The sequence below is a fragment of the Oreochromis niloticus genome, linkage group LG22, assembly GCF_001858045.2.
Source record: "Oreochromis niloticus isolate F11D_XX linkage group LG22, O_niloticus_UMD_NMBU, whole genome shotgun sequence".
Classification (NCBI taxonomy): domain Eukaryota; kingdom Metazoa; phylum Chordata; class Actinopteri; order Cichliformes; family Cichlidae; genus Oreochromis; species Oreochromis niloticus.
Window position 1 is genome coordinate 25,471,056 of NC_031985.2, and position 19,963 is coordinate 25,491,018.

General features: G+C 41.4%; 2 protein-coding genes across 4 annotated transcripts in view; one reads left to right on the forward strand and one right to left on the reverse strand.

The window, feature by feature from the left end:
• Window positions 1–10: 10 nt before the first annotated feature.
• On the reverse strand, window positions 11–15,371 carry jazf1a (JAZF zinc finger 1a). The gene is made up of 5 exons (XM_013273575.3): window positions 14,958–15,371; window positions 7,350–7,422; window positions 5,311–5,507; window positions 3,943–4,112; window positions 11–2,627 (listed from the first exon to the last, which is right to left on the reverse strand). The coding sequence occupies exons 1-5, from the start codon at window positions 15,070–15,072 to the stop codon at window positions 2,451–2,453; spliced, it is 732 nt and encodes a 243-aa protein (XP_013129029.2). The 5' UTR covers window positions 15,073–15,371; the 3' UTR covers window positions 11–2,450.
• LOC100707290 (cyclic AMP-responsive element-binding protein 5) overlaps window positions 7,436–19,963 on the forward strand; it is a 33,185-nt gene continuing 20,657 nt past the window's right edge. For 2 of the 3 annotated variants that reach the window (XR_003216004.1, XM_005453832.4), the window contains exon 1: window positions 7,437–10,637. Coding sequence is in view for 2 of the 3 variants with exons in the window: in XM_005453832.4 (XP_005453889.1) it covers window positions 10,633–10,637 (5 nt within the window). In the remaining variant the exon portion in view is untranslated. Of the gene's footprint in view, window positions 10,638–19,963 lie in introns of all 3 variants that reach the window. The other variant, XM_019350621.2, reaches the window with a different exon arrangement.

The following is a 19,963-nucleotide window of genomic DNA, read 5'->3' on the forward strand; positions in this document are numbered from 1 at the left end:
AGCTTTTTTACTTTATTTTGCTGTTTTTTTTTTTTCAGTCGTTTCCTGTTTACATTTAAGCAGCTTCTCTTTTATATAGAAAGACAGTTTGACATCATTTACAAGTCACTCTTCTCAGAACCTGTTGTACCCCCGTACAAAAAAAGGAAACATCAGTCTCCACGTTACATACGAAAATATAATTTAAAAGCACTTGACAACAGACGCACGTTACGATACATTCACTGTACACGGTATATTGAAGTTCCTCCCTCATCTCCCCTCCAGCACACACCCTCCGCTTCTCCTCTCCCATATGTCTGAGTGGCCCTCCCGAGTCTGAAGCTGAGGATGGGTTTTGTTTTTACGAGTGTTTGACAGCTCAGCTTTCAGTCTGTCCCCGCAGAGAACCTTCTCTCCTACGCTCAAAGGCCGGACTGAAGCGTCTTCTACCATCATCTCAGGCTAGCAGCTCCACAGATGTCCTCGTAACCTGGTGCCAAGATTTTACAGATCCAGGTTCCTGGTGGTTTAAAATAGGCATGGATTTGTGCTTATGTAGTAGCACACTCGCTGAGGGTATGTGGCGATCCTGCAGTCTGCCTTTTAACAACATTGTGTAAGTAAAAATCCCTACAGCCAAACTGGAGGACAGGATGGTGTGTGCATGTCGGAGATCACTGTACCTATCAAATGAACGGGGGGGCTCATGCTGCAAGCCTTGAGCAGAATCTAAACTTTTTTGTACAATGAGGGAAATGATGATGTAATGAACAAATGTGTCTTGGCGAGTTGAAGCACTGCGCTCTTGCTCGGAATGATGAAATCCCAGTCAGGAGCAACGAGCAACAAGCCAGCCAACCACCCTGCTCCATAGGAGTTGAACCAGCAGCCAGGCACAGAAACATGACACATCCGAGCAATGAGACACAGATTACAGTAATACTCTCTAGGCTGATGACTTGGATACTGCTGAAAACACACACCTCTCACACTCTCGCGCACACACAATGGACTGGAATGCTTTTGTCTAAAACACACACGCACAAAAACGACACGTAGATGGTAATCTCTTTCAAATACAAAACCCACCCTCTTCTTTCACACGTCTCCATACGACACAGAAACATGCGTGAAAAACATTCTTCTCGTGTACATCCATTCATTCCCGTGACTTTTTTCTTTTTCTTCTTTTTGGAGGTGCGATGTACAAGAAAATCATTGCCACACGTCTGGGGCGACCTCCGGGGTGGAATTATTACAACACTCTTCCCATCCACCTTCCTTCCCTCCCCCCCTCCCCCTCCCTCTCTCCTCATCCCCTCATCAGGCACATGGTATGGTCAATGTTTGGCAGTGGAGAGCTGTTGGCAACGATCATGGAAAAAACAAAACAACTACAAAGATCTTGGCAACTGGAATACAGTGTGCCGCTTAACCTACTTTTGTGGCTAAGCGTGTGGAACGCAGCTCTGGCACTGTGAATGAAGAAACGCTGGAGATAACGATGGCTTAATGCGGATACGGATCGGGCCGTGTTCTAATACGTTCTCCGCGTGATAAAATGGTCAAACGACACACAGATCGGTGTCAAACTGAAAGGAGCATTAGCTCTTAATCTCTAGAACATGTAAGGAAAACAAACAAACAAAAACTCAGAACCTAAAGTCAACCAGCTGTTTGACCTTTGACCTCTGAGGTGACAGAATTGCTCAATCAGCAAATGAGGAATGAAAGGAACACTTACTGATACATAAAAATGAACACTAAATCTAAAACACTGACAAAAATATATAAAATAAAGCTTGAAAATAAAGTGTAACTATGTATATGCTCATGAATACTTTTATATATTTTTATGTACACATACATATCTGTCTATTGTTTATATATCGATATATCTATTAAAAGTATAACTTAACTCCAGCGCTTTCACCCCCACAAATGACCGTGAAGGCACAGATCTAAGCTCAGCTGGACTCTGCAGCTCAAAAGGGAGTGTAACAACCGCTGAGCTTACATCAGCACTGGAGGCCAACTTCATCCCACTCAGAGCTGAGCAGGAGGAAGGCAGGGCTTGGTTGCACTTCCTGTTTCACGTCTCCGTCTTTTCTCCTCTTTACTTTCTTATCATTTTGTTTTTTGTCTTTTCTTTCTGTTGTTTTTTTTTTACAGTTAGCACCTTATTTAAGTCGAACGATAGAAAATAAAATAATGTGATAGCATATACGAATGTGCAAATGTACATCAATAAAAATACTACAAAGATAGTTTTTTTGTTTCCCAAAAAAATACAAGTGATATAACATAGATAGAAAAAAATACTAACGTAACACACAAAAAATGATGATTTAAAAAAAAAAAAAAAAAAACTTAAAGCATGCACTTGATCCTTTAGTGTACGTAGGATGGGTAAGGAAAGTCAGGACTTCTTTTTTTTAGGGGAAGTTGATTGGTGTGAGCGCAGGCTCTTAGCCTTGAATCTTGCGAAGAATCTCGGTGGAGACGGGCGGGTGGAAGTTGATGGTGTGGTGCCTCAAGCCCTGCGAGGTCTTGTAGCTTTTGCCACAGCGACACTTGAAGGGTTTCCTCACACGAATCTGTGTGCGGTGGCCGTTCTTGGCGTGGTATTTGATACCATTCACATTCTGAGGAAAGTGGTCGCATGCAGAGATGAAGAAGAAAAATGGGGTTATAATTACCACTTTTGATTGCACACAGCATCTATAAAACACCAGAGCATTATCCCAGATTTTATGGACAGAATTCCAATGAAAATACAATGAAAATACGAATGTGAAACATTTTACTAAACATAGGTTTCATCCAACATTTGTTTTTCCTCTCTCGTTTTTCACTACACACATCACGATAGAGTAGCGCCAGTGAGTTGACTTTATCTCATTCACGATGATAAAACATGGTAGATTTCAATCGATGAGCCTTTTTTATTTTAAAACAATAGGTAGCAGATCAGTTGTCAGTTATCATGTGGTACACAACAGAAAAATCCCATGTGCACCAGCTGTTTAATACTTTGAGTCTCCTTATATCATGAAGCCACCAAGTTAAAATCTACTGAGAATTGCAAATATGAACTTGACCTTAAGCACAATTTGGGTGCAGACCCATTACTGGGTGCAAGTTTCACTAAAATCTGAACAGTACTGCTTATGAATAGTGCACAGACAGATGCAGGGATGGATGTCTCGCCAATCCACCCTGAGGACACTTACTGCATGTCTTTCCCAGTTCTCTCTCTCCCAGCTTTGTGGTCTTCTATACACTGTCCTAAGACAATAAAGACTAAAAACGCCCAGAAATATCACTGATTTACATGAGATCAGCAAAACTGCTATTTTGTGTTTAGTGGTAGGGAGTTAAAGTTATCGTCCTGAAATACTAAACTAGGAAGGTAAACCTTAAGACTGCTTCATATTAGCATGTTTGCATGCTAATTTTACCATTTTTCTGTCAATCAACAATTTCCTTTGCCCGCTTTAAAGTTGGATAACTTCAACTATGTACCCGCCCACTGCATCACTAATGGATACTTCAGTGTCGTCACCATCAGTCCCTGAATTTCGCTGAAATCCTGCGGTGTCTGGTTGTTATATCACTGCTAGTCTCATCCTCTGTGAATGCCCCTCAACAACAAAGGTCGCTTTTCCCACGCTGCTGTTTTTGTCTTCAGGGTATTAGGGAGAAATGTTCCCACACTGTCCATTAGTTAAGCAGCTTGGACAGTGAGCAAGCTGAATGAGTTTTTTGTTGCCAGCTGTTATTAAAAAAATGAATAAAAAAAATTAAGTGAAGCAGAAAATATTAATCACCCTCAGATTTTATAATGTGCTTTTTCAAACACATGTGATACTCAGACAAAAGCTCTAGTGTGGATTTATTCAGAAGTAAAACCTCATGCCTTCGTGGAAATGCCTGCTCGGCCCTCAGGTTCAGCCTTACCTTGTATCTCTTCTTACACCCAGGGACGGGGCAGGCGAACGGCTTTTCATCGGCCCCGTTCATGGACATGGAGCTGAGGATGGACTCAGAGCTGATGGCGCTTTCTGTGGTCCACGACTCATCGCTATCCGACTCCTCGTAGTCTACCTCCTCCTCATCATACTCGCTGCCTAAAGGCATAATGGAGCCACGCAGAACAAAAAAACACTTGTCAACCCAGCTTTGGACAGCGACATACCCAAGGGAATGCAACGCCCTGGGAATTTGAGAAGCAGAAAACGATAAGTGACTTTTTATTAACACATTTCTCTGCGTGCTGTCCCCTGCTCGGATGCATAAGCAGCCCACATATCACAGAACGCACAAGCCAGAAATGGTGTGATGTGCTTCCGTGTGTGCCTGTGAGTCAAAATGTGGGGATTGGCACTGAGAAAGAGATCATTAAGTGGGAGTGATCCCCATTGCTCAGCCTGGAAAAAGTGCTTTACTAAGTGCAGAACATTTTCCACTCACATGCATGCACAAACACACACACACACACACACACACACACACATAGACATAAAGGCCCACTGACCCCCCACCATCTCACAGGAAATGCTGCACCTCAGCTTGAGGAAATGGATGGCACCCTGGCACATGTTGAAAGGGGGCGTGTGCGCGCGCGCATATATATATATACGTGTGCGTGTGTGTGTGTGTGTGTGTAGCCATGCTGATGTGTAAGCCCAGACCTAACACTACGTTTGGAACCATTTGGGCTGGAATTGGACATCTGCTTCTAGGCTGTGCAACACACGGCCCCATGCGAACACACAGCGTGACAGCTGCTATGTAATTAGCAGAGTGTTGACTGGTCTGCTCACTGCAGGAGCCACCATTCCCAAGACACAAACAGCACACACACGCACACACACACACACACACACACACACAGGAGCATAGTGGTTTCCACTGTGACAGCAGATTTTCCTGATGATTTGCAAAAGAGCAAGTATTAGCGTAAAATTGGCCAGAAATATCGAAAAAATAATGGTCAATGTTTACAGAGACACTGCTGAATATAAGATTAGCAGGCTTGTGCTCTCCTAGCAGGTATTTTGTAGTTTTCACTTTGAGATGCAGAGCCATTAGACAGCTATGAAATAAGCTGCATTCCATTTGCATTACAAATATCTTCACTCGCTCTTCAGTGCGTTGTCTGAGTTTGATGAATATGCTTCCCATGTTTTTTTCTCCTTCTGTCAGTAGGGTTAAATTGCTCTAGTCAGTTTCAACATATCCGTTCCCATCACACATATAAGCAATCCATCTTTTTCCCTTTCAATCATACGTTTGAACACACACACACACACACACCGGTTATACCTGTAGGTGTGCTGCTGCGGAATGAGGAGGAAGGGGTGATGGGGGGCGTGACGGGAGGCGTCAGGTTACCGCTGGTGTGGCGGGGAGGTGTGGCCGTGCTGTTCCTGGACACTCCGCCCGTGATGGACAGGGACAACTTGGGTGTGGCCTTCTTCTTCATGGTCTCCTGCTCCCGGCGTGCTGCATCCGTCATGAACCTGACGTCGCACAATTATTTTATTAGTTCGCATTATCCGATTTCTCATTATTAATCAGTGGAAACGTCTCCTACCTGCATGTAATACTAAACTTATGTGACAGCTGTGTTCTCATCAACTTGAACACCTTATAAATATAAGCAATGTCGGTCAAATAAATGTTAACACATTTTCTTCCACTTGTTTTTTTTTTTTTAATAACTTTGACCTTTTAATTTGAAAGGTAATCAGGTAATTAATTGAAAGTTTATTATAACTTTGGTAATTGTTGTAGCTTTGCCCTTTCCCTGCTAAGGCTACAGCCACAGAGGTTTAGAGACTGGTTGATAACTACCCAGCAACCATGCTACAGTACTGCACCAAAAACCTAGTGATTGCTTTGGTCACTTGCAGATTGCAACTGTTGCCTGTGGTTTGCATGGATGGCACAAACCCTACCAACTAGAGGCTGCCACTGGTCTCTAGCCCTGTGCAGCTGAGGCCTAACTACTCAGATTTTGCTTGTGATTACATGAAATTATACATTAAAACAGTAGTTCTCATACTTTTTAAACTGATGTACAGCCACAGATCCACTATTGATCTAATGATGTAGCCCATTTTAATCCCAACTTTTAGCTACAACTCTGTTTACTGTTTACTGACCACTTTCAACAGTTTTTCCACTCCATTTAGTTGTATGTGTTAATCTATACTTTTGGGTAAGATTTTCAGCTGATAGACACATTTTCAGCCAGCTTTTTTCACCTCTTTATTATGTTTAGCTAATAAGTCACTTTTAGCTAGTTCAAATTTGTTGAACGGTTTATCTTGACATTAGCTAGTCACTGCAGTGGAAAATCCATGCTTTTAGCTAAAGGATTCAATTCAAAGCTTTACTTTTAGCTCTTAATTCCTAACTTCAGCTTACTTTTGTAGCAATTTATTTAGTAATGCTGTTTAAATGTTTATCCATACTATTAGCAATCAAAATCCTTATTCAAATTTATGCTATACAGCTAAATTTGAATAAGGATTTAGCTAACAGGTTTAAGTAGTAATTAGCAATTTCATATATTGTTTCACAGTTTAGGTTTTTTGTTACGATTTTAATAATATATGTATTCTTTTAGCTGTCTTTGCACAGTTTATTCAGCTGCTAACTGTTTATTTAAATGTTATTTTTTATTTACTTATTTTTACTCTAAGTTTAGCTAATCTGTCCTCGTACCCTCTGTTGAATACAGAAGTATCGCCGCTTTAATAAAACCCTGTTAATTTATTATTTATTATCCTTTTTCATAAATTGTGATTCATATCCTAATTTCGTTTTTCTAACATGTGGCGTTAAGCTGTGCTCCACTGTTGCTATGAGAAAAATGTCCGTTTGTGTGAGAAGACAGGGCCTTGCTGCTGAATGAACTCGTCCCTTAAATATTCTGTCAAAACATGTACAGTAAATACGAATGACATTTATAGCCTCGCCACTTGAACAATTATCACAGAAAACAAACCTCTCTCTTTCATTCCACCATTATCTCTCTCAGTGTTACATCTTGTAGGGATTTAACGAGGCATTTAGTGGGACGTGACACATCGGTTCACCACACACAAACACACACATGCCGTAATCCTCTGGCTGCACAGGGAGTCAAAAGTGATTGTCTTGTGTGGTTTTCTGTGCTGGTCTGTGGATGAGTCACTGCTGTGGGTATGGGAAAAGTAAGTCATTGGAGATGTTCTCCGCAAGCCACATATACACACACTCACACGCACATTAACTTTCACTGGTGGAACAATGGTGCCCTCTGTAGACGGATGCTTTTGAGCGTGTGTGAATGTGTACGATTGTGTGTGCATTACCTGTTGATGTAGCTTAGGGCCAGATAGGTGGGCTGCTGTTGCTCCTGCTTCTCCAAGACCCTCGGATCTGTGTCTGTGTGAGAAGGAGACATTCAGATTAATCACCACTCCCTGTGGAGGGAAAATGTTCTGTGAATACTCTAAGTATGTAGCTGACTCACACATGTATTCTTTCTGCCAGACAGGCTGATAGATTACTAGATGTGTCTCACACTGCGTTCACTGTATTAGTCTCAATGTGTGGCACCCTGCAGATACATTTCAGATACTTTCATAAACGGCACGTTATTACACAGGACCAAGCCCTATCTAATTTACAACCAATGCCTTTGCTGAAGTGACCCAAGACCACTTAATCGTTGCCGGGGGGAGGATGTGGTTACGAAAAAAATTACTTGAGAGTAAAGGCGGTTGTGATGAATGTACACACTGTATGAGTTGAGGAGTACATACAGGCTTTTTCCAGATGACTTGCTAAGTCAGTAACGCTACAGTCGGCAACTTCCACCGCCTGAGGCAAGCAGTGTGTACTTCAAAGTCCCATCTCACACCCCCGGGAAAACAGAAGCAAGTGTGCATGAAAACACTGCGGGTGGGTTACATATGTGAACTACCAGTGCCATCAAGTGTTCGACCTGGGAATGTTCAGAAGGAGCTTAAAAAAAACAGTAGATTTAAGCCAAGCCATCTATGTCTGTGTGAGTGTGTGCACTAGCAGGCATAATTGCAGCAACATATTTAATAGCTAGCAGATGTATTTCAATTTAGATCCAAGGACTAGATCATCTCTGTGCAAAAATTAACAACACACCCCTGGATGCTTCCAACTGTGGTGTGTTGGCCTTCTCAGCCCTTCAGTTTTCAGGCTTTCACACCTCATAATTAAACAAAGAATGCAGACTTCCCACCGTGCGGGAGGAGGAACACTAAGGAGACCAGCAAACAAGAAAACAACCCAGAAAAAAAGAAACTTGCCCACTTCAACTGGTGCAAAACATAGTCCTATATATGTGACTTTCAAAATAAAAAGACTAGGCAAAGGGGAAAAAGGGAAGCAAGATTATATACCAAGGTGGTCCGCAGAGGTGGTCTCTGACAGTTTTTTATAGCTGAGACTTAATAATCCTACCTGCTGCTCAGATGCAGAGACCAGAGCTTTCTGTGCACGCATAATTGTGCACAAACACACACACACATACACACAGATAAACCTCCATCCCTGAGTCACGAGACATGTTTTAGTGAGAGCTACCTGCATCTTTTAGTAACCTTTTGGAAACCACTGAGTAGACTAGACAACAACGGGGAAAATCTACTAAAACAAAATCTATATATGCTCTGAGATTAAGCAAAAAGATGACAGGAATGACAGGTGAGTTTGGATTAGAGTATTTATAACCTTTTTTTTTATCTAAAAGATTTCCACGGAGTCCACAGTCGCATCTTCACATTGCTTCACAAACTTAAACCAAAGAACAAAACACATCTGAGGAGGTGATAGAAACAAACCTAATTAGTGTGATCTTTTTAAAATAGTCAATCAGAGTCAAACTTATACAGTTGCAAGAAAAAGTTTGTGAATATCCTCATATTACCAGGACTTCAATGCTACTGATTTTTCCCTCTGTCCTAATTGAAAACAATCAAAAGTCTGACTAAAATCAAAACAAGAGCCAAGCCCATACGATTAGCCAGTGTTATCTGTGTATCAGTCTATCGGTATCAGTGTTTATAAAAGCCAATAAATGTGAAAAATAAAGACAGGACTGAAGAAACGCTTTTCAACCATGTTCTGTGTGTTGAGGTTGTGTAGTAAATAAATAACTACACATAACAAATGTTAGGGAAATATGTTCAGCTAATATATTGTAATATCAGATTTTTTTTATAGATATCACTCTGAAAAATCTTATATTGGTCAGATTCTGCTAACAACAAACAAAAACTTGCACTTTACGTGCTTTTATTGAACACACTGAGTAATTACTCACAGTCCAGGCTAGAAAAACACTAAGTGTACCAAATTCTCCAAAAGCTACTGAAAGTCAGGTGTTCCAATTAACGACACGGGACTGGAAGTCTGGGATGCAGCTGTAGCCCTTTCTTTAAAGACATGCATGAAAAGCCTAATGTAGGTTGCTCATCTCAAGAATGACTGGCTAGTCTGAACCAGAGGTGGACAAATAATGTTCCTAAGGGCCTATATAAGAAACTAGGACTACTGTAGAGGGCTGCAGCAATAAGCTGAACTCAGTTCGGCTTCATTTTAATTGTATCTCTTTATGAACCTTTACTGGTAAGAGTAGTTGTTACAATCAGGTCTGAACCATTCCGTGACTGCAAGAAAAAGCAGTACAGAGATGCATAAAGCTGACAGCGTGTCTTGCAAATATCAAACCACAGCACACATCTGAAAGAGGTGAGAACAAGACCGAAGGGTTACAACAAAACACCTGCAGAAGTCTTGCTAAAATGTTCGTTCATCTTCACTAGAAAAAAATTACTTAATACCAGGACTTCCACCACTCCACTTCCCCATCAAAAAACCAGCACATGAAGCAGAAGAAAAGTCAGCAATACCTTGTAGGCAAACAAACTGCGAGCAGGAGGAAGCATCATGGTTTGCGGCTGCTTTGCCACGTCACAGCCTTGATGCCAATCATTAAAGGAACAATACATTGAACGCTATCAAAACATAATACAATAAAGTGTCAGGGGAGGAGTCCATGAACTGAGGCTTAGGAGAGTGGCAACAACATAATAACCCAAAGGACACAAAGTAAGTATTAAGTGTTTTAATGGCCAAGACAGTGACTTTAATCCAACTGAGATGCTACGGCTAACCTGAAGAGTGCTGTCCAATCAAGAGTTTTATATGGGCCCTCTTCACTGTATCAGCAGCTACTGTTGCTCCTTCTATGAGTGACTAAATTCAAAAGCTGACTTACTTTTATTAGCCGATACTGTTAGTGATCACTCAATGTGTTCAATTAAAACAGGAAAACCACAACTGTGTGGTTTTAGTTTAGTCAGATTATCGCGGTCCATAATTGTAACTTTTTTGTAAAGATGCAGATTAGGCCACATTTTATGAGTAATCAATGCAGAAATTCTGTTAATTCCGCATTTTTTTTCCAACTACATTGCAGGATAAGACTGACTCAAAGGATTAACTGTGAAAGAAACATCAGCTGAAGGCAATTTAATATGAGAATGGCAAAAATGTGACGAAAAAAATGCCAGAATTAATATCTTGGGATGTTCAAGGTGCTGAGGATTGTGGATGAGGTAAGTGTGTGTAGAGAAGGGGGAGGGGTGTTGGTGGAAATGGGGTTAGCCAGGTGCGGAGAGCGAGAACTGCAGTAAATGTTAGCCGGTTTTACAACTTCCACTCACCGAGCTAGACAGAAAGTGAGCATGCTGTTGATCCTGCTGCTGTGGCCAGAAGAAGACCTGCATATGTACACCCAGTAAGCTACATACATACATACATACATACATACATACATACATACATAGATAGACACACACACACATATATATATATATATATATATATATATATATTTGCTAACTGAACCTCAAAGCTGCCAATTTCACATTTACAGTACAGTATTTTAGCAGGGCAATGTACATGCATGTGTATATTTGTAATTCAGTACATGTTTTCCTTATCTGTTTTGTTTCAACGTATCACCAGTGTGGAAACACTTTAGTTATTAATAGCTGTGCCCAATCTGCAGCCACTCATTTCACAACACACACATCCACCTCTCACAAACAGCACACTGCTGCCACCTGCTGAATGTACTCCGTCTGCATGTGTCCACATGCACAAGCCCATTGTGTAGAGAGGTCTGTGTATGTGTCTCTTTACATGTGTGTATGTGCTGAAACCAGACCAAGAATGCATGGCTTGTTATGCAGCCTGCTAATTAAGCCTCGGAGAGCATTTTAACGTGTTTCTAAAGCAGCAGGCAACCGGATGGAGGGAGAGGAGAGGAGAGGAGAGGAGGAGGAGGAGTGGGAGCAGAGAGATGGGGGCATATGGGTGGAGGGAAAGGCAAACTCCTCTGTAATTACGCTTCCCAGTGGTTGGTGGGGCGCTCAGATCGTGCGACTTCCGAAAGACAGTGTGTGTGACTGTGTGTGTGTGTGTGTGTGTGTGTGTGTGTGTGTGTGTGTGAAGGAAAAGAGAGGGTCTGCAGTTTCCAGTTTGGGATGCCAGTCCAATAACTGCTTCGCTACACCCTGACAGGTCATACAGGAAGTATAGTGAGCACAGCCTCTCACATGCACAAACATGCACCCCTTCCCTTCTCACACCTCTGACAGGAGCAGGATGGGAAACAACCTGGCAACTAAAGCAAGAACAAACAGCTGAAATCCTTCTTTTAATGCACACATACATTCTGGCATGTATTCATACAAAAGAAAATGATAAAAATCACATATACATAGAGCTGAAATGATCCGTCTAATACAGAAACTTTGTCCAAAAAATAATTACAATGTAAATTAAAAATGAAAAATAATTGTAAAAATAATCGACTGATCAGTTACCTTTTCAGCACATGACTTACCGGTACAAATTTTGTTATATCTAACATATTCAGCTTTAACTTACATAGTATAACAGAATAATCTACACATCCTCAAACATGCTGTCTCCCTGTAAGCAACATCACAAAGAAAAAAATGCAAAAATAAATTCTAGTGGTTTGCCAATCGTACCCACAAAATTATCCCTGTAATCGAAAAGCAACACCTTTTAAAAAAAAAATCACTGCAAACTAACGATCAGCATTCCTCAGCAGAGTTTACATCATGTTACAAGGCCGTAGTTTCAGCTCAACCTTTAACTCCGAATGCAGAAGAAAAACAAGGATTCAAGTAAAATCTGTCCAAACAAAGGTGATATCTTTTGGGATTTCCCTGTACTCAGCTCACACCCGTGTTTTGACTTTCACAACCTTCTCTTTTAAACCTCTTTCCCCGCTTTTAATCTCTACCTGCCTCCCCCCCTCCCTGTCCTTTTTGCTGAGGTAAGGGGCAGGTACGTGCTTGTGCAGGTGAGAACATTGCTGCCGCCGTGCACGCAGGCAGAGAAGCCTGACATCATTGCATTCCTCAGACCTTACCTACACTCCCAGCACAACAAATCTACCACACTAAACACAGTGCACCTAACCCCACTTCCTTATTGCATTCGGCTGTAATCTAAACAGTGTGGGCATGTCATTGGTAGGCTCCTGGCCTTTATTCTAGGATGAGATCAGTGTTGTAGATCCACACGTTTCCTAGGTTTCTCACAGATGGGATCACGACACACTCATCTGGCCTGCCTGCTGCCAGCTATTATGTGTCAGACAAGGCAGAAGTCCAAATAAAAAAAAACGATATAGAAGATAACGGATTAGAACAGGAGTCCAAACACAAGGCAGAAATTTGGGAGTTTTCTGGTCGTGTAGCACATTAGATGCCCTACCACAAGAGGGCACCACAGCCTGCAGCAAAAACTAACTGTTTCCAGCAGAGGCCTACACTGATTTCTCCACGCCTGACTTAAGTCCCACTGACTCACTTTTTACAACTACTAGCATCTCATATCTCAAGCTTCTTGTCGCACTGCAAGAACAAGGACGATCACATCTGTCTGTCATCTGTAAGACCTTAAACAGCTTATCTGATGTCTGTTAGGACGATCAAATTAGCTTATCCTTTGATTGATTATTGATCACACGCCACTGCACTAATTCACAACCGAAAAGGAAGTCAAAACCAAATGTCACTTGCCTCCCCACCCCCCACACTCTCAATCCCCTCCATGTGTCACTCTAAGCCCTATGGTAACTGATCTGAAAGCAGTATTGATTAGACTCTTTATGTCTGTGCCGCCCCTGATAACCAACCGTGCTACAAAGCCAGGAGAGGGGCAATTCATTAATCCGGGATATTTGACTGGTAAACCGCTATTCTGTTCATCTGACAGTTAGGGTCAAAGGTCAGGCTAAGAGCCAGATGGGGCATACATCACTCGGTGTCTGTGGTGTTTGGGTTGTTGAACTGAGAAAGCAATATTAATCCCTGTATTTCTGTGAGGACATGGTGAAAAATCATGTTTTGATTTCTTCCACCCTTGGGTTTATTTGGAAGTGATCCATGGAGCATATGGGTAAGATGAAGAGCAGCCCACCCTGCCTGCTCCTCCGTCTCCCCACCAGGAAACACCACACCAACTACATCACTCGTGTTTATCAGTCCTGTTCTCCACGTGACGCGACATCACGTTGGGTGTCCTCAACACAGCTGGTTGCTCGACAGCACTCTTTGTCAGTGAGACAGCAGGTGTGCAATAACTCAGCCCAATACACTGCCCCTAACCCCTTTAGGGACCGCCAGTTGCCATGGAGACTGGCTCAATGAAGCATCTATGTAAACCCCTCGCTCCCCCCCTTCACACAGCCTCATGAGGATGGATACTCGCCACAAATAATGATTAGCCCACATCAGATTACTGAGTGATTCAGAGATGCGTAAATGCATCTCTAGTCTTATTTGTTATGGTGGATCATAGTTTAATCTAACGCACTGTGTTATTGTGTGTTTAGGTGGAAGTGACAGTTTATTCTGTTCTTTAAATCTGCATGCTTTTCTCTGCCACCTCGAGGCAATAGGAGGAAAGCACTCCCTTATCAAGAATTCAAATTATTCACTTAGGTTTTAATTATTGTGCATGCAAGGACAGGTATTTTTATATTTAACAGCTCAAAAATGCACCTAAACCAGCTCTATTTCCCCCCATTTTTGAGAATCCGCATACAATGCTGCTATAATAGCAGTTACTAATTGCACCAATTACCACTTCATTAAAAAATACATGACTCTTTATAATCCAGAGTGTTTACCCTGCAACTTTTTTGTGCCTCTTATGTTAAATGGTGGGCAAACTGATTACGAGTGTATTTATACGTGCCAGGGGGCAGTCATCAGTGTTTACTGTCAGACCAAAATCTAATAAGCGGTGCAACAAGTCAGCGCTTGTACTTGTGGAAGAAAATCTGATTATGTCCTTGCATGTCTGCTACAACTTCAGCTGATGGAGTGCCGGTGGGAATTAGACACCAAAATAACAGAAAAGCCACGGGGGAGTGACGCTTTCAGAAATGTGACAGTCAAGAGTTTTCGGCAGCTCAAATGCACAAGCGGTATGAAGAAAAGCCACGGCTGCACTGCGTCAGGCCTGGAAATGTAAACAGTGCTCAGCAACGCTAGCTGTGAAACCGCTGTCTGGTCGGGATGCTAGTTTCACCTATGAGACCTACGCGGCCCTCCTAGTCGAGTTACCGCTGCAAAGGTAACTGCTGTAGCTGACTCCTAATCAGACGAGTCGGCCCCAACATCTCAGAAAGCATAGTTTATTTTCCAGATATAAAAGTTGATAAATAACTCCCTCTCCGGCGAGCCTTGACGGAGAGCAAGAAGCAGGAATAGCGGAATGCAGAGCTGAGCCTATCTGCGTTTAGCTAGCTAGCTAGAGGGGAGTGGGGGGGGCTAGCTAATACCAGCTAGCTGTCTAGTTCCCTCTCCCCCTCTGGCTCCACTCACCGATGTGATTGTCCTCGATGTGGACGATGAGCTCGGCGAGAGACTCGAACTGGAGTCCGCAGCCCCCGAACCTGCAGGAATTGGAGAAGAACGAAGCGGCGGCGATGCCCGTCATGTTCACGGCGCTGGTGCATTCACCGGGCGGAGAGGGGGTTGGAGGGGGGGTCCGGGAGCCGGGGTGGTGAACGAGGAGGCAGAGGTTTCGGGTCCGGGGATAGGAACGGGGCAGAGCGCGGAGCAGCGGAGCAGACACCGGGCGGCCAGACAGGACAGCGGCGGACGCAGCTGGGAGGCAGGCGGGCGGTGGGAGGAGGAGGAGGGGTGGCTGGTGGCATACGTCACGACCTGCCTACCTGTTGGTATCATGTGTGAGCCCGCACTGACTGTGGAGTGATATCAAAAATCAAAGTCTAATCTTGGCACATATACATACGTTATAAACACAATATACAAACCACACAAGTAGAACAAAAGAAAACAGATTTCTCTTTTTTAGTTAAAAAAAAATAAAATATTTACAAGCCCAATAAATAATAACAATAAATAAATACAAGCCCAATTCCAAAAAAGCTATGATGCTCTAAAAATGTAAATAAAAACAGAATGCAATGATTTGACAATCACAAAACCCCATATGTTATTCACCGTATAACACAGAAAACATAACAAATTGTCAAAGTAAGAAAATGTACCATTTTAAGAAAAACATTAGCTCATGTAAAATCTGATGGCAGCAAAACATCTCAAAAAATATTTGGAGGGGGCCATGTTTTGTCATTTTTTAACGTCTAGGAAGTAGGGAGACCAGGTGCTGGACTATGTCCTATTCCTGTCTGTTAGAGGATTTTATCATTCCAGATGTGCTAGCTGCCAATCCATGGGCACTAATACACCCCCATATGTTCAGAGATGCAGGCCTTTGAACTGAATGCTGATAACAAGACAGGTGGTCCCTCTCCTCTTTAGACCAGAAGACTACAGAGATGTCCATGTTTCAAAACAGAATTAAAAGTTTTGATTTGTCTGACCACAGAGCAGTTTCCCACTTTGCCTCAGTCCATTTTAAATGATCTATGGTCAAGAGAAGATGATGGTTTTTCTGGATCATATTCACAAATGGCTTTTTCTGTGCCTGATAGAGCTCAAACCTTGTCTACAGACAGTAATTTCAGGAAGTGTTCCTGAAACCATTGCAGTGATTTGTCTAAGGCCCTGAAAATCATGGGTGTCCAGTATTTTCAGCCTTGTTTCTCACACACAGAAATTTCTCCAAATTCTCTGAATCTTATGATGGTATTTTGCACTGCAGATGATGTGATACTTAAAGTCTTCTCAGATGTTCTTTTTATACCCAATTATGTTACTGACCTGCTGCCAATTAACCTAATTAGTTGCAAATTGTTCTTCCAGCCTTTTGTTGTCTCTGTCCCAATTTTTTGGTGCTAACCTGTGCCTCCCTGCTGCAATACAAAGACAAAAAAAGAGCAACATCTGAAATCACAGTTATGGTTTTAACAGATTTTTTAGCATAAAAAGAGAATTCACAAGTCTACTAACGCAGTGATATAAGATCATAAAAACAAACTTTAGCTTCTATTTCTGCTTTTAAGAAGTTGGTCAAATTGCATTAATAAATACAGCATATTTGTCCTTCACATGATCAGTGCCAAACTTTTAAACATCAACTTGTATGTGCTTATTTTGTAAGCTAGATATCACAATTTCAAACTACCTCTCAGTATAATGGGCCCACATTATCTCTTACAAACACCTTTGTTTACACATATTTAGTTTAATGGGTTCTGGTCAAACTAAGTACTTATAGTGGGTTATATACAGTACTGTACATGTATATTACACTGTCTTTTTCACTGATAAAGACTATGCCTATTACACCTGAAAAAAATAGTGCACACACAGGCACTGATCAGTTCTCTTTTCAGCTTTTGTGTTGATACATTATTACCCCTTAATTACAGGTAATAACCACCTTTTGAATATATGATATATATGTAAGATTGACTACTTTTGTCTTACGAGATTTAATAAAACATAACAGATTATGGCAGCTATCATATTTGCTTCTGGTGAATACAATCTGGAATCTGAAGGAGCCTGAATAACTCATGAAGAGAATAGATGCTGACTTCTTCTTTATATATTCATAATGGTAAATACCTGTCTCCAAGTATTTACTTTAGCAGTGTGCTTAGCGTAAATGTCTGCTGTATTTCTTTTTTTAATGTATTTTATGCTGTACGTAATCCCTTTAAATGTGTATGAAATGTGCCATAAAAATACCTTCCTTGCCTTGTGATTTAGCTTTAATGGAAATGATTCACTTATTGCCGTGTCGTGGGCTAGAGCCAGCAGCTTACATGTTTCTAAACCATGTCAATGCTTTTGTCTAAAGGGGCTTCAAAAGACCAAGGTGTGTGTATGTATAATGACATGGATAAGCCTTTGACAACAGAATCTATGACATCCATAAAGCTAAGTGATTAATGTTACCCTATAATGGGCTCAGTGATGAGAAGAGTACCGCATAGCTTTGTGTGCAGCTCCCAGAGAGAGGAGAATGTTCTTAAATCACTGGGGTTGGCTAACCAGAGCCGGCTGGCCTGTGTTGGACCTGTTAATCGAGCGTTAAAATGGACTGTCATAAACCTGGCCAGTGACTTCAGCAAACAACCTTAAGACCCGGAGATACGTTTTTTTTTTTTCCTGACTGCTCTCTGTCTACTCAACCAAAACGAGACACAGTAACTAAAACACGAAATATAAAATACACTGCAACAGCCTTTGAAAGCAAACATGCCAAAACATGGTGGCGTCACCAGTGCACACGCATACACACACATGTACAGTACATGAATTCGGTGACTTCATCAGCCCAACACAGATGTTCTCTCTTACACACAAGCATACAGAAACACACTCGGGATAAACACACTCATTACGCACACGTGTATCAGAACTGTGAGAGTGACGCAGTTCCAAGCACCATTACGTAAATGAGAAGTGGTAGCATGTGTTGTAAAAAGGCGAAGGGAGAAACATGTCGAGAGTTTGTGGTGCATGACATCACCTGTTTTGAGGCCTGTGGGTGGCGCACAATCTTAGGTTATAGTTTGGGATTTGGAATTGCCAGACACCCTTTTTTTTTCTCCTTTCTTTTTCTTCTTTTTTCTTTTTTGCTGGAAATGAATAGTCCAACAAGTGCACAGACCAATGCCCAACACAGTTTGCAAACCAAATACACACAGAACAAACACAGGCACACACACGCACACACACTGGGGCTCTGTTACTATGTGGGTCTGCATGTGAGGGATGGGTTGCATGTAAATTTAACTCACTACATTACATAATCAGATCTCTGCAAGTTGCATACTTTTTAAAGTATCTGTTACCAGTTAGCTATTTTTTAAGTGCACCTAATAGGAATAGTCAGAAATCAACCATGCATGACATGCATAGACTTTGCCAGCTGAGCCAGATGTGTAATGTAGCCAAAGTGAGGATTAAGCTACCTAGAGATGGAGGTCAGAAAGTTTGTTTTACCTTTAACCTGAAACACCATATTTTTTCAGACTGGGTGACATCAGGCTCTGAGTAGGCAGCTCTCTAAAGCTCCCAGACTGGCTGTTAAAAGCCAATCCGGGGTGAAGATGCCAGATGGTAATGGCTGGTAGAGCCCCTGAGTTATGGAGGTAGCTGTAATCTCACTGGCATTGTCTGCTTCAGGGCACCAGCCAGAGACTTCCTGGCTGCCGTCATACACTTTTTAGTCTGCCCGTGCACTCTTCACGGGCATGTACATCTGCTGTAAAACATCCCTTATCTTCGCTGAAAAACAAAACTCTGTGACTCACGTTCACATGGGGGAAGAGAAGCTCAAAACACAGAGTGACATCATCACAACTTCCTATTTCTACTTGTTGCCGGGGTGATGAGAATTTGCATACTGTAAACGATTGGTGGATGATGAGTCAGTAGGGTTTGGTCCCATTTTGCAATTTAACTATAACAAGAATCCCCCTGTTCAGCTCCAGCCTGGCCGAAGCACCGGAAAAAGCTGACCAAACATGGTTTAGCTAGTGGTAATGATTTGTTGTGTTTTTGTTTTGATGCCATTTTGATGGGATAATTTTTTTTGTATTTATTTTAAACAACAGTCACCCTTTTTTAGGAAATTTCTCTGATAAGTATGAAAAATGCATCATCCTAAAATGCCAAAAACTGTCAAATGATTCATACACTCCTTCAGAATAACTTTTGAAACCGTTCTTCCATGGATAGATAGACAGAGTATGACTCTTTGCCCTGATAATCACATATGACATCATATCACCAACACAATGGCTTCCAGTGTGCAGTAGGTGATGCTAACATTAAACGTTATCTATAGCAGTGTTTTAGAGTCAATAATAAGTTACTCAAAGTGCTTTAAATCTTAAATTTACATTTATATTTCTGTTGCTTTTGTTTATGTTTTCTCTTGTTTATTTTACCTTTGTTTTAATTAGGTCACTGGTGTAAGGGACACACCTTTACATATACTTTACAAACAAGTTCAATTTGATTGTTTCTTATGTTTAATTTGCGTTATACAGTTTGAACATTCACTTTAAATCTCAGACATAAATAAAACCATTAGCTTTAGTGATATTTAGGTCAGCAGAATGACCTGCAAAAAGATTTCAAGGTCTCATGCTATATAAATAAAACTGAGTTGATTTTCTTTTTACAATCACTTCCTGTTTAAAGATGGTTCTTCTTTCCTACTGTCTCCAAGTGCTCATAATGGATTATTATTACATTATTAGTTTGTAGTCTGTAATATTGTCTTTATTGTCACATGTTATTTCTGGTATTATCATTATTATTATTATTATTGTTATTATTATTATTATATCTGTATGTCTATGTATACCGGATGTATGACCTGGACAGGTTTTTTAAACTCTCACATTTTCAAAATAAAAGTACTCAACTACTTCTAG